This window comes from Sinocyclocheilus grahami, unplaced genomic scaffold, assembly GCF_001515645.1.
Source record: "Sinocyclocheilus grahami isolate Dianchi unplaced genomic scaffold, SAMN03320097.WGS_v1.1 scaffold706.1, whole genome shotgun sequence".
Lineage (NCBI taxonomy): Eukaryota > Metazoa > Chordata > Actinopteri > Cypriniformes > Cyprinidae > Sinocyclocheilus > Sinocyclocheilus grahami.
This window is the reverse complement of record NW_015505885.1, coordinates 670,192-685,683: the sequence shown is the minus strand read 5'-3', so window position 1 is coordinate 685,683 and position 15,492 is coordinate 670,192. Positions and strand designations below refer to the sequence as shown.

The 15,492-nt window shown below is 33.6% G+C and overlaps 2 protein-coding genes across 3 annotated transcripts in view; both read left to right on the top strand.

Moving 5' to 3' along the window:
- LOC107559952 (leucine-rich repeat-containing protein 72) overlaps positions 1–4,821 on the top strand; it is a 7,229-nt gene extending 2,408 nt beyond the window's left edge. Inside the window, exons 4-6 of the mRNA XM_016243983.1 lie at positions 777–959; positions 1,063–1,140; positions 4,614–4,821. Coding sequence (XP_016099469.1) covers positions 777–959; positions 1,063–1,140; positions 4,614–4,758 — 406 coding nt within the window. The 3' untranslated portion in view covers positions 4,759–4,821. The remainder of the gene's footprint in view (positions 1–776; positions 960–1,062; positions 1,141–4,613) is intronic.
- A 3,433-nt stretch (positions 4,822–8,254) lies between these two features.
- Positions 8,255–15,492, top strand: part of LOC107559949 (cytoplasmic aconitate hydratase) — a 27,507-nt gene continuing 20,269 nt past the window's right edge. The window contains exons 1-4 of one of the 2 annotated variants that reach the window (XM_016243978.1): positions 8,255–8,351; positions 14,109–14,243; positions 14,375–14,543; positions 14,626–14,763. In XM_016243978.1, the coding sequence (XP_016099464.1) occupies positions 14,147–14,243; positions 14,375–14,543; positions 14,626–14,763 (404 nt within the window). In that variant the 5' untranslated portion in view covers positions 8,255–8,351; positions 14,109–14,146. Of the gene's footprint in view, positions 8,352–12,461; positions 12,737–14,108; positions 14,244–14,374; positions 14,544–14,625; positions 14,764–15,492 lie in introns of those variants that run through there. The other variant, XM_016243979.1, reaches the window with a different exon arrangement.

Here is a 15,492-nt window from a genome sequence, read left to right as displayed (position 1 = left end):
ATATATATATATATATATATATTGCATATGTGTTCCTTGTTGAGCATATCAGGCTTTTATGACTCATATAGTATGATATAGTGAGAATATGGCGCTCAAACTGGAGGAGGAAACACACTTCAATTCAGAGCCAGAAACTGAGTAAAAATATGCAATTTGGTGAAGATGCTGATAATTATATGGCCAAAATCCAGATTATAATGTAAATCAATTAGATATTTATAACAGTATACTGACATAAAATGCATATAAATATCAGTTGTCACTCTATATCTCCCAAAAATACTGTATGTCTTATAAGATGATATTTAAATGCTTAGTTTTATGTTCAAAGCTCTGCGCTTTTTATTAACATATAATGCAATACAATGATGATCGAGAGACGAACAAATAAATATTCCTCAAAAGCCTGATGGTTACATGATACATTTTAACATGATTTTTCTAGAAAATGATGCATTATCATAATCAATGTAAATCACCTAAGTTGCTTCAGTCCAGTAAGTGTTCATCAATATTACTAAAAGCTATATTAACTTTATAAAAATCAGTAAAGATTTCACATGAACTACGAGCTGAAGGTGGACTTTTTTTTACATTATATTAAAAGGCCTTGTAGTTGCTAAGAAAGTATAAACTAGAAGGCTTGTAGTAGTTTATCAGCAAAGTTTTGATCACAAAGAGGCCATCGGAATTTGCATAGGCTATCAAATATGATACAGTAAGGTATATAGGGTTAACTTTTCATGTGATTGCCCTTAACTGAGTTGCTAACGGAACCCGGCTCTTTTGGGCAGTTTGGAGAAGCTCGGCACACTCATCCTGGACTGCAACAACTACAGCGCGCATGTCAAATTCCCCTACATGCCCAGCCTCACCACCCTGTGGATCAACAAGAACAAAATCAGCAACCTGCCCATTATTGTGGAGGAGATCTGCTGCAAGTTCCCAAACATCAAGTGAGTTCATCAGCTTTCTGCAGCAGAATTCCATTCACGCATGCATTAACTACTCATAATGTTTTTACACTTCCTGTGATTTACCTGCTTGGTTGCATTGTAGAATTCTCAGTATGATGAACAATGAAGCGGCACCCAGTTACTTTAATGGAGGCAGTTTCACGCAGTATATGGATTACAGGTAAGCATTAGTAGAGATGTATGAAATCTACAGTAATGTAGTATTATATTGCAAATATGTACATATATTTTACTATGTTAACATATACACGTTAGCATAATTTTAAAACTAGTATTTCTTATGGAAATAATATACTCTAAAAGAACTTAAGTGTGAACTGAATGCAATGTTTTCGGATAGCATGTTAATTGCAATTAAATAGAAATGTATTATAGTTTAAATTGATCTTACAGAGAGCAGCGTCTTAAGTAGGACTTATGTACATATTTATGTGTAATTTCGTAAATTCTATTGTCTTTGAAACATACTTAAAGTACTGCTGAATGCACTGACAAGCATTATAGTAAATTAAAATATATTTTGATACCATTTCTATTGAAACTTCTATGTCATGTATTTAAATATGTAATTACACATTTGTAATGATAAAGTTGCAATTTAGTAAAAATGTATTAACTTTAATTAATTAAATATTTTAAATGAGTTAATATTAACGTTAAATATCGAATTACACACTACAGGTAAAATTACAATCAAGTACTTTACATGTGCTTTAGTATGTTAGTCATCAAAATAAGTGTGCCATAAGTTTGTCATTCATTATCAGAGTCTGATAGTGCACTTTTTCTTTTTGGAATTTTCAGTGGTTTCGAATTTCGAATTTTCGAAACGTCACAGAATAGTGCATAAGTACGTGATTTGGGACACACCTAGTGTCTCTCTTTAAGTCACTTAAGTGGCCTTTTATTTCATTAATGTTACATTATCTGCAAGTACAGTTTTTTTTTTTTTTTATATATACTTCCAAGATTTGAAGTGCACTATGTTCAATAGCGTTTAGTGCACTTCTTTTTCACAAGAGTGTACTAACATCTAGTGGACATGTTGTCTAGTGTCCAATATCTTAATGAGTAAGCTGTGCTTCAGTATTTATGCCAATAAGTTCAGCAATCAGTTACAAACTGAATTTGGCAAACCAGACTATGTGTTACATTAAAGCCTGTAGTTTAGCCCAAATATAATCTATAAATTGAATATGTAGACTAATATGTAGAAGCCATATTAACTACTGTATGACAGGGAGTATGTGATCAGTCAGATCCCCGGTCTGGAGGTGCTGGGTGTATGAGAAAGATCGTGAAGTGGCCCGAAAGACCTACAGGATGCAGAGAATGAGAGAAGGCAGCCGGAGGAGGAAGGACCTTCATCGCTAACACTAATCATATCACACGCTTCCCCCGGGCCTCGAGCCAAGCCTCTTATAATCCACAACAACCACAGCACTCCTTCCAGACTTCAGGAGCTTCAAAGCCTGCTGACAGAAAGTCAATTTACTAATGCACCAGATTCGTATTTAAATTTATGCGTGAAACTACAACAAATACAAATGTTGTGTCTTCTTTCATTTTGGAAGAAATAATGTGAAAAAAATTAATTTCAGATTTTTTTTTTCTCTGTAAAGATACATGAGAGGGAGAGGGATATTTACAGAAAAGAGAATGTTGAACATGTTAGCATGCAACCTAATAAATGTTTAAAGTATCTGCCCCACACATCCACACTTTTTATAAAGAAAAACATATTTGAATAAAGCAAAAACATCCGATTCAAAGCCACTATAAATAAATATTGGACATAATTTGAATTCCATATTAATGTGACAAGTTGCCACCATTTAAATAAAAAAAGCAATAAGCCGGTAACACTGCAATCTAGTTTATTGCTCTGATATATCGGAATTTGCATAGGCTATCAAATATGATACAGTAAGGTATATAGGGTTAACTTTTCATGTGATTGCCCTTAACTGAGTTGCTAACGGAACCCGGCTCTTTTGGGCAGTTTGGAGAAGCTCGGCACACTCATCCTGGACTGCAACAACTACAGCGCGCATGTCAAATTCCCCTACATGCCCAGCCTCACCACCCTGTGGATCAACAAGAACAAAATCAGCAACCTGCCCATTATTGTGGAGGAGATCTGCTGCAAGTTCCCAAACATCAAGTGAGTTCATCAGCTTTCTGCAGCAGAATTCCATTCACGCATGCATTAACTACTCATAATGTTTTTACACTTCCTGTGATTTACCTGCTTGGTTGCATTGTAGAATTCTCAGTATGATGAACAATGAAGCGGCACCCAGTTACTTTAATGGAGGCAGTTTCACGCAGTATATGGATTACAGGTAAGCATTAGTAGAGATGTATGAAATCTACAGTAATGTAGTATTATATTGCAAATATGTACATATATTTTACTATGTTAACATATACACGTTAGCATAATTTTAAAACTAGTATTTCTTATGGAAATAATATACTCTAAAAGAACTTAAGTGTGAACTGAATGCAATGTTTTCGGATAGCATGTTAATTGCAATTAAATAGAAATGTATTATAGTTTAAATTGATCTTACAGAGAGCAGCGTCTTAAGTAGGACTTATGTACATATTTATGTGTAATTTCGTAAATTCTATTGTCTTTGAAATATACTTAAAGTACTGCTGAATGCACTGACAAGCATTATAGTAAATTAAAATATATTTTGATACCATTTCTATTGAAACTTCTATGTCATGTATTTAAATATGTAATTACACATTTGTAATGATAAAGTTGCAATTTAGTAAAAAAAATTTAACTTTAATTAATTAAATATTTAAAATGAGTTAATATTAACATTAAATATTGAATTACACACTACAGGTACAATTACAATCAAGTACTTTACATGTGCTTTAGTATGTTAGTCATCAAAATAAGTGTGCTTCTTTAAAGCACAATAAAAGATTATTAAAACAGAATGATTTGAAATGTATTTTACAGTAAAATGTTTCATTTGACATTATCATAAAATGTACTTTTAAAAAGTGTACTTAAGTGTTTTAAGAAACATGAAAGTAGCTGCGTCCCAAATTATGCACTATACACTATGCACTTATGCACTATGTACTCAGTCATGTAGTGTGTGAATTATATAAGGTTATTCTGTCATTCATTATCAGAGTCTGATAGCGCACTTTTTCTTTTTGGAATTTTCAGTGGTTTCGAATTTCGAATTTTCGAAACGTCACAGAATAGTGCATAAGTACGTGATTTGGGATGCACCTAGTGTCTCTCTTTAAGTCACTTAAGTGGCCTTTTATTTCATTAATGTTATATTATCTGCAAGTAGTTTTTTTTTTAAATATATACTTCCAAGATTTGAAGTGCACTATGTTCAATAGTGTTTAGTGCACTTCTTTTTCACAAGAGTGTACTACCATCTAGTAGACATGTTGTCTAGTGTCCAATATCTTAATGAGTAAGCTGTGCTTCAGTATTTATGCCAATAAGTTCAGCAATCAGTTACAAACTGAATTTGGCAAACCAGACTATGTGTTACATTAAAGCCTGTAGTTTAGCCCAAATATAATCTATAAATTGAATATGTAGACTAATATGTAGAAGCCATATTAACTACTGTATGACAGGGAGTATGTGATCAGTCAGATCCCCGGTCTGGAGGTGCTGGATGACACAGAGGTGCAGGAGAAAGAGCGTGAAGTGGCCCGAAAGACCTACAGGATGCAGAGAATGAGAGAAGGCAGCCGGAGGAGGAAGGACCTTCATCGCTAACACTAATCATATCACACGCTTCCCCCGGGCCTCGAGCCAAGCCTCTTATAATCCACAACAACCACAGCACTCCTTTTATGGAACCATTTTTGCATATTCAGCAGATCTAAAACCTGAGGGAAAACGTCAGATTCTTAGTTCAACAAACCTTGTAAAAAGGTGTAACTGATACTTAATGCATCAATTAAATCGACTAAGTTTGATACTTGCGTATGTCTGAAAAAGATTCCTGATGCAATCTTAAGGCCCCAAGATCTTGCTGAAGTTGGTTGATGAGAAAGAGCTAGTTTGAGTCAGAATCACTTGATGAATGAAAAGGACTAGGCCGGAGCCTGGCACGAGCTTTGGTATCCTGGAGCGTTTCTCACATCTTCATCTTAGCATCTCACTGAACCACCGAACAGGGGCGGGTCACATGGAGTGTGGCCTTTTAAAGCCTGCAGAGATTCACGCCTCTCAAGATGGGTTCGTCCAATGAGGAAGGCTGAAATCCCAAGCGGGAGGTTGGAAATACTGAGGATTTTTATGAGTCTTTGTCTGTAAGCATGGTATTTTGCATATGTAATTCGCTGGAGTGTTGAGGCACAAATTAGTACCGCTTCTTAGAACATCAATATGTTGCATAGGTATCAGCATATAATATACACACTTGTTTCGATCATAGGAAGGCGAATTCATAGATACTAGACATGAAATAGTTACTTATATGAATGTGTGGTTTATCGTAAGCACGGATAAAAATAGTCTATAATACAACAGATTAAATACAACACAGCAATAATATACACAATGGCCTGAAGAAAATGGTTGTTCATTCAAAGAAGGTTTTCCTATGAATTAATTAGTAGAAAAGTCAGTTTCTCCTGTGCATTTGTGCCTTTCTTATGAGGAAAATGAGGGAGTTTATCTCCTGCATTCCTTTTAGGCCATAAAACCAGTGATATCAGCATTGGTTACCATGGAACCAGAGGCCTGTTCTGCTTTTCTGAGGTGTTAGGTGCATTTCGGGGGAAGGGTCCATAGACCCTCGTAATTGGCCATTTGGTTAGGTGATGGGGAGTTCGATATTATTTGTTAAATATAACAAAAAGTTGTGTGTCTGATTGGTCCAAATGCTACATTAAATATTAGTTTTTTTTTATTTATACCCTTCAGAAGCTAATACTTACATGTTTCCCAGAAGCCTACAGTTTACCATGCATCCAATTCAGAAAGTTTGCACACTTTCTGACACTTACTGATGCCTCTTTTTTTGATTAGTAGCCCAATCTATTTTCAATTTCACTATAAATTATTATTATTAGTTTAGATAGTTAGGCCTATACTTATTCTACTAGCAGGCCTACATATTCCTTTGCTACACTGTAAAAAATGACCGTGAATTTAACGGTAAAAGACTGTAAAAATGCTACAGTAAAAACCTGTTAAATGGTTAACGGTAAATTCCCCTACTATATACGGTGAAAAACGATATTGGACATTATATGTATTGGACATTCATTTTACGGTAGTATACCGTTTTTGGATGTGAAAAAGACAGTTTAATAGCCAGTGAATAACCGTAAATTGACATTCCCAGAATTCCCTGCGCATTTCAAATTTGATGTTTTTTTTTGTTGAAATAACTGTTTCTTCTTATTTTTTTCTTATCAGTTTTGTATATCAGGATTGTGTTTTACACCTAATGTTGTTAAATAAATGTTTATTGCATTATTTCAGTTTCATGTGTGTTACCGTGATGGTGTTTAGTGTTTGTGTGAATGACGCTGTGCACCTTCTATATATGTAATTATTTAAAAGCTGCTTGTGATGGGCTTTGGTTCATCATGTGACTTTCTCATCACCTCCTGCATTTGGTTGTTATCAGTATTACGAAGGTACAAAACAGATTTCAGTACTTCAATAGGTTGGTATATTAACATTATATCAGTTAATGAAATTACGGTATTTAACTGTAAAGTTAAGTTAAAACCGTAAAACCTAAAACGTTGCTACTGTATTTTTTACGGTAAAATTCCGGCAACCACAGCTGCCGTTTTTTTTACCGTAAATTTTACAGTGTACTACTATTGTACGTCGGAGTTTTAGATATGCGTAAAAATATTGAAAATTACGAGAATAAAGTCATAATAGTCGGAATAAAGTTAAAATGACAAGAATAAAATCTTAGCAACAGATTAAAGTAATAATATTTCAAGAATAAAGTCAAAGTTACAAGAAGTCGTAAGTCGCATCAATAGTCTTTGCAACACAAGATTAAAGTCAATGTTTTGAGGACAGAATTTAATGCATTGTAAATAAAACTCGTAATATTTTGAGAATAAAGTCACAATTATTTGAGAACAAAGTAGCAAAGAATAAGTCTTAGTAATGCGAAATTAGTAATGTTTTTGAGAATAAAGTAGCAGGTACAAAACAGATTTCAGTACTTCAATAGGTTGGTATATTAACATTATATCAGTTAATGAAATTACGGTATTTAACTGTAAAGTTAAGTTAAAACCGTAAAACCTAAAACGTTGCTACTGTATTTTTTACGGTAAAATTCCGGCAACCACAGCTGCCGTTTTTTTACCGTAAATTTTACAGTGTACTACTATTGTACGTCGGAGTTTTAGATATGCGTAAAAATATTGAAAATTACGAGAATAAAGTCGTAATAGTCAGAATAAAGTTAAAATGACAAGAATAAAATCTTAGCAACAGATTAAAGTAATAATATTTCAAGAATAAAGTCAAAGTTACAAGAAGTCGTAAGTCGCATCAATAGTCTTTGCAACACAAGATTAAAGTCAATGTTTTGAGGACAGAATTTAATGCATTGTAAATAAAACTCGTAATATTTTGAGAATAAAGTCACAATTATTTGAGAACAAAGTAGCAAAGAATAAGTCTTAGTAATGCGAAATTAGTAATGTTTTTGAGAATAAAGTAGCACTGGGATTAAAGTCGTCATATTTTGTCAAAATCAAAATCGTAGCAATACAAGAATATTGAGCTCAAAGAAGAAATGATAAAAAGTCATAACATTGTAAGAATAAATAAAAATATTTGCAGAATAAAGACAAAATTACATCACAGTAATACGAGACTTAAGTATTTTATGAAGACTATTCTCGTAATTTTGGCTTAACTAGAAAAAAAACTATTAAAATAAAAAAATCATTATTAGTCAATACATAGGTAATGAGATAAGAAATATTTATGAATTACTATCGCTAGACACTAGTCAAAAAGTCAGGTGTCATTGGGTTACTTACTAATAAATAAAATAGGTAGGGCTACTAGTAATGCAAAAATAGACACAAGCTAGTTTTAAAGGAGTAAACAGCTTGCCACATATATTTTGTAATTCAACAGGTCTGAAAAGTTACTTTAAGTGTGTGTGTGTGTGTGTGTGTGTGTGTGTGTGTGTGTGTGTGTGTGTGTGTGTGTGTGTGTGTGTGTGTGTGTGTGTGTGTGTGTAAGTGTGCAAGTGTATATGCTGCTCATTTAGAGGAATTACGGTAAAACATCAACGTTAAAGAGGCCGAACGAACATCTAGTGACAGCAGCGCTCAAATCTACTAAAACACTACAGTACACACTACGAGGTAAGCACTAAACAAGCTGTTACACAGCGCTTCATGAACATTACTGCATGCTGCATGCTTACATCTACATCTCCGCTCATATTAGCGTTTAAGTTCATCGTTTTTGTACAGTTGTCTATCAGGCTAATATCGGGAAGCTCCGTGCTGTTGCATATTAAAAGCATGCAGCTGAAGTTATTAGCACGAGCGTTATGGCAGCTTAAATGTGTGCGTGTTAGTGCGAGATGGAGTGGAAATATCAGCAGTTTCGACTCTTGTTTGGTTGAGTGCACGTGAGCTAACCAGCTATCAGCTGACTGACAATGAATGAACTGAAAGTGCACGCGCTAATAGTGTAGTTGCTGGTGTAAAGTTAGTGCAATTGCACATTACTTTTATGTGACATCGTGCACTGGCTTCAGTAAATCATTCTCTAGTTCCTGGAAGACTGAGAAGCACAGAGCCTTATTTCATAGTCCAGAGTCTATCACACACAACCATACTGAACTCTCACTGCCTGACTGTAGAAAATGGCATTGGGTCACGAGACTGGGTGGAAATGCACAGATATTGCCTCAGATTAATCTTCATTCTGTTTGTTATGCTTGGCTCTGAGTCTCATGCTTTGAGATATCAGATGGTGATGCACTGGAGTAACTTAAAGCTGGTTCCTGGTGATTCTGCAGTCAGATATGTTTTGTTTGTAAGGTGTTATAAACTGCAGAGGAATTACATTTCTTATGATGTGACCTTGGCCAAAGTGGGGTCCGTGAAAAATGTTTAGAAAAATATATATTTATTTAATTTACTTGTTTATTTTTGCACTAATTTATTGACTTATTTATATGCATTTATTTCAATTGATTTTATTTATTTATTTAGATTCAAACAATCACACGAATAACAAAACAAAAAAAAAATTTAAATGAATGCATAAATATTTTTGTGTTTGAATTAGATTGAGCGAGAGAGAGATTTCGATTCAAACAAACAAATAAACATAAATAAAATTGCTTAACATAAATGTGTACTGAATAAACAAGCAAGTAAATAAAATCTATTTTGGTGTTAATTTTTGTATATTTATTTTATTTATTTAGATTCAAACAAAAAACCGAATAAGTAAATAAATGAGTACTGAATAAATAAATATATAATAATAATGAATGAATCTGTTTTTGTGTTTGTTTGAATCTAAAATGTATATATTTATTTTATTTATTTACATTCATAAAAACCAAATAAATGCATTTTGATTGATTCGTAATGAATATACAATAAATAAATTAATATATCAGTACAGCACTAAAATGAGTTGGGGGGGGAGGAATAAAACTAACAAAATATTTTCCGAATATTTATAATATTATGTTTTCACATGCAAGAATCTATAAAGATCCCTTTTACATTTTAGGTCCCTCGCACAAGAATGGTCATGTTTAGGGGCATCTAAAAGATTGAAAAACCTTGGTTTAAGTCATAATACTGGCGTCTAATCCCTCAATCATTTGCTGTAAATCTGCCGTCCCTGCAGGGATTATAGTTGTTCAGCCGGCTCGGTCGGTTCTTGTCTTCTGTGTGATGTGTTGCACAATTCTGCTGCTGTTCGAGCAGGAAAAAGACACTTTGCTTGCTGCACAGCGTGGCCTCATTGCCTGCTCGTATCCCAGGAGAACTGAGCTAAACGTGTTAACATGATAGCACGAGAAGACCTGCTGGGGTGGAGCACCAGGGGCTCTTATGCCCTCATTTTTCTTCTAAGGTTTAAATGAAGTCGTTGCTGCCTTCTGCTGTAGTAATGTTGATTTATTGCAAAATCAGAAATGGTTAAAAATGAACAATCAGTCATTGAATGAAAATGATATTGCATTACTAAAAAAAATAAAGAATGAACATCTGAAGTATTTAAGCACAGATGGATATATGTTAGCTGGGTTAACTAATCAGCTTGTCTATTAACCGCTGCATTTTATACATTTACATTTAATCATTTGGCAGATGCTTTTATCCAAAGCGACTTACAAAAGAGGACAATAGACGCAAATAGAATAGTTAAGTGCTAGTATTAGCTGGCGAAAAAGATGTCTTTCGGACGTTTTTTTTTTTAAATGGCTAAAGACTCAGCTGCTTGAATTGAAAGTCACAATACAAAGTCATTTACATTGCATTCAGTGTCTTCATTTGATCAGCTCATGCATTCCCTGGGAATTGAACTCATGTCCTTGGTATTGCTAGCCATGTTTTCTTATTATTTGAATAAAATAATGTTATTATATTTGGACTGTGCCTCATTCAGGAGCATTAAATTGTATTAAATATCAGCATATCAGCCACTTTATTATTGAACAAGTGTTGCTCATAATCAGTGTAATTTTAGTATTTATGACATAAAATAACATGATTTATAAATTTGATTAATATTTAGAACTGGCTTATATAATATAACAAAATATAATATTTTTTTGTAGTAATTCTATGTGCTTTTGTCATTTTATTAGTTCTTTCTTCTTATATATTTGTATTTATCTTTAGATTTATTTCTATTTCAATTTTAGTCATTTTAGTACTTCACCTTAAACTGAATTCTCCAAGGCAGTTTAACTCTAATAATCATACTTTATTTAATTTGAGCTTTATTTCAATTAGGGTTGCAAAGGGGAGGAACATTTCTGGTAAATTTCCGGAAACTTTCCAAAAATCCCTGGAATATTCCAACAACAACAAAAAAAAAAATCCTGGAAATTTTCCAAAATTTACTGGAAATTTTCCACCGTTTTGCAACCCTAATTTCAATTAGTGAAAATTATTTTTAGTCGTAGTTAACAATAACAACACTGGTCATAATTAGTATAGCACTGGCACATTTTATCGTTCGCATCAGTCCGCTCATCTGTTATCTGTTACTCCGCTAGAGTTGTTACTTCTTTTGCCTCTTTTGAGTAGATCTGTAATCTCGTTTTCCCCCAAATTTGAACTTTTATTAAGTAAAACATCGGCTAAAATCAGAGCTAAATAGTTTTTACTTGTCTACATTTTGTCTGAAATATCAGTTATGCATTATCACATTATTTATGATATTGCATAGTTCACCCAATAATGAAAATGTCTTTCCAATCCCATAACTTTTAAACACAGATGAAGATATTTTTAATAAAACCTGTGAGATTTCTGTACTTCCATTCACCCAAAACTTTGATGGTTAAAAAAGCTATTTAATCCAAGTCTTCTAAAGAGACGTGATCGCTTTTATTCACATATATAAACATTAATCAATGCACATGCTGTATATAGAGCACACCAAACATTTATACTTTTCCTTAAGGGGTTAAATATACATGTATAAAGTCATTTTATTTAGACACAGTTATTATAGGCGATTATAGACATCACGGAGCCGCTAGTGCAATCATGACCTATGAGCAGACATGACTTGGATATGAATAGATTGATTGAAACATTAGGAAACTGGTGTGAAGAAAGAGAGTTGGCTTTATTTCTGACTCTTGTGGTCTGACCGCTCACCTGATGCATCACAACCAGTCCAAAACCTCTCCAAATCTCCAGACTCATATGTGACCCTGGAGCACAAACCCAGTGTGAAGTCGCTGGGGGATATTTGTAGCAATAGCCAAAAATACATTGTATGGGTCAGAACTATCGATTTTTCTTTCATGCCAAAAATCATTAGGATATTAAGTAAAGATCATGTTCCATGAAGATATTTAGTAAATTTCCTACTCTAAATATATCAAAACTTAGTTTTTGATTAGTAATATGCATTGCTAAGAACTTCATCTGGACAACTTTAAAGGCGATTTTCTCAATATTTAGATTTTTTTGCACCCTCAGATTCCAGATTTTCAAATAGTTGTATCTCAGCCAAATATTGTCTCGATCCTAACAAACCATACATCAATGGAAAGCTCATTTATTCAGCTTCCAGATGATCTATACATCTCAATTTAAAAAAATTGACCCTTGTGACTGGTTTTGTGGTCCAGGGTCATTTATGAGTTTCTTCTGAAGTTCATTATCTGTCACAGTTTTGGAGAGGAGCATGTTTATCTCATTGCATGAACCTGATCTCTGTAAGATCCAGCGGATAACAAGGCTGTGATGTAAACTGGAGATTTGTCAACATGCAGCTTCTGTATAAACCAGTGATAAAGTTGTGCTTCCTTGATCTCTGGTGCTGGCAGCGGCTTCAGATGGTGTCGTCCCGGCTGTCACGTACCAGCCTCTTAATTCTGGGAAGTTCCCGTGCCTTTGGTGTTGAATAGAGGTGGAGAAAGAGTCCGAACTCTCATTTGCAGAAGCGGAGTGCCAGGATAAGAGATTTTGATATTTTTGGAGATATTCTGGATTTTTGGGGGGAAATTGTCTTGCCGTTCAGAACAGGATCAAAGGTATAGTTATAATTATTGCAAATTACTGCAAATACTGGTTGAACTTGTTAAAGGTACTTTTATAAAGAGTACTTATTATGGAAAAAAGAATTTACTTAAGTGTGAACTGAATGTAATGTTTTCAGACACTTATTTACATGTTAATCTCAATCAAATGAAAATGTATTTTAGATTACATTTATATTAAATGCAATTAGCTGAATTTTAGAGTGCTTTTTTGACCCACTTAAGTAGGACTTAAGTACACCCGTTTATGTAATTTCATAATTTTATTGTCTTATATGGTTAAATTGTACTGCTGAATGTACTGACAAGCATTTATGGTCAACTAAATATAGTTTAATGTATTTTCTGTTGAAACTTGTATATCATGTATTTAAATATATTTGTAATTACACATTTATAATGATGGAGTTGCTATTTAGTACATTTAAAATATATTATCTTGTAAATGTAATTGAATAACACAATGTAGTTAAAACTATTGGACCCCCTTTATATTAAATGTCTTACTACTTACATTTGAATTAAGTGCAACTACTGTGTACATTTTTACATTGTACTTATGTTTAAAAATACCTTCTTGTAATTAATTTCTGTAGTTACATCTGTAATTATCCTACCGCTACACATTAACCCACGCTTAAACCTAATCTATCCCTAACCTCGCCCGTATCCCACCAGTGTTTTGCAATCAACATGAACACAATAAGTACATTGTACCTAACAATTAAATTTTTTTTTTAACTTAAGTACATAGTAGTTAAAGGCAACTATTTTAAAGTGGGACCAAACTATTGTTTATTACCAAACTATATATTTAAATATCTTTGTAATTCGACTTTTGTAATGGTGAAGTTGCAAGTTAACTTTAACTTTAAATTTAATATCGAATAACACACTACAGTTAAAATTATAATCAAGTACTTAAGTCTGTTAGTATCAGTCACATCAAAATAAGTGTACTTTTTTTAAAGCACAACAAAAGATTATTAAAATAATGATTTAAAATGTACTTTAAAGTAAAACTTTTAATTTGACTCTATAACAAAGTGCACCTTTTAAAAGTGCACTTAAGTGTGTTAAGAGGCCTAAAAAAGGCCTACATTTAACTGGTATTTCATTAGTGTAAATTTAAGATGTAAAGTACACTACAAGTGCAAATTCAATACAAATAAAACACTTCTTTTTTTCACAAGGGAATGTTTGCATAATACCATAATCTTCTCGCATCATAACTTGAGTTGTAAACATTTGTGATCTCATGTGCAAAAAAACATGGTATTACCATTGATTTTACCATCTCCAAAAAATAGTTTATTAGTGAATTCAGCAAGTTACTTAGGATTTTTTCTCTTCCTCTCAATTTAAGGTTCAAGAGTGTGCAGTGAGGAAGCATTGTTATTAGTTATGACGAACCCTTATGCATACATTATTGAGCCTCTGGACCCCCAGAAGCCCGACCACAAGTTCTTCAACCTTAAAAAGCTTAAAGACCCCAGATATGGTAAGATGGTATTTTATATCTATGAATTGTTGAGTGAAAGTTACAGCGACTGTGCTGCTGGCAGGGTTATTGTATGGAAAATGACTTGAGTAGAGACATGACTGTGTCTTTCTCTATTCCTTTCTTTGAAGACCAGCTTCCCTTCTCCATCCGTGTGCTGCTGGAGTCTGCGGTGAGGAACTGTGACGGGTTCCTGGTGAAGAAAGAGGATGTGGAGAAAGTCCTCAACTGGAAGGTGACGCAGAGTCAGACCGTGGAGGTGCCTTTCAGACCGGCTCGCGTCATCTTGCAAGACTTCACGTAGGTTTTGACTGGATCTTCATAACCTGTAGCTTTTCATCTTCTGGTTACATACGTCTCATTGTTGGTTCTCTGTAAACAGGGGTGTTCCTGCAGTGGTCGACTTTGCAGCCATGCGTGATGCAGTGAAAAAATTACAGGGCGACCCTGAGAAGATTAATCCAGTTTGTCCGGCAGACCTGGTCATAGATCATTCCATTCAGGTCGACTTCAACAGGAAGTAGGTCTTCGCCATTTGTCGGAAATGTAAAATAGTTTTACATGGTCTGTCGATCAGAACAGACTCTGTTTGATGTCTGTTTTCATGTGCTGAGTTCTCATGCTGAAATGTTTTAGATACGTTCAAGTTGTGTTACTGGGTTCATTTCAAGAGTATTTGCCTTCTACAACTTATTTTTTTATCTCTTAAATCTAAATCAAGAACACCGATTGTGTTTGCGTAATCGTAGACAGCATGAGAAAATAACACCCTTGTGAAAAAGACTGTTTAGCATACTTTTAAAAAAAATAGTATTTTACTTTTTAGGTAATTAAAAAAAATATGTGCAAACTGAATATGTTTTCAGACACTTAATTGCATGTTATTACACTTAATTGCAATTAAATTAAAAGGTATTATAGATTGAATTCATGTTCAATTCAGAATCTTAAGTGCTTTTTGACCCACTTAAGTAGGACTTAAGTACATCTTCATATGTAATTTAATATTTATTTTGGTTGAACTGTACTGCCGAATGTACTGACAAGCATTTTTGGTAAACTAAAATATACTTTAATGTCATTCCAGTTGAAACTTGTATGTCATGTATTTTAAAATTTTGTACATTTAAAATATATTAACTTTACATGTAATATTGAATAACAATCTACAGTTAAAATTATAATGTGCTTTAGTATGTTAGTCAACAACACATCAAAATAAGTGTACTTCTTTAAAGCACGACTAAAG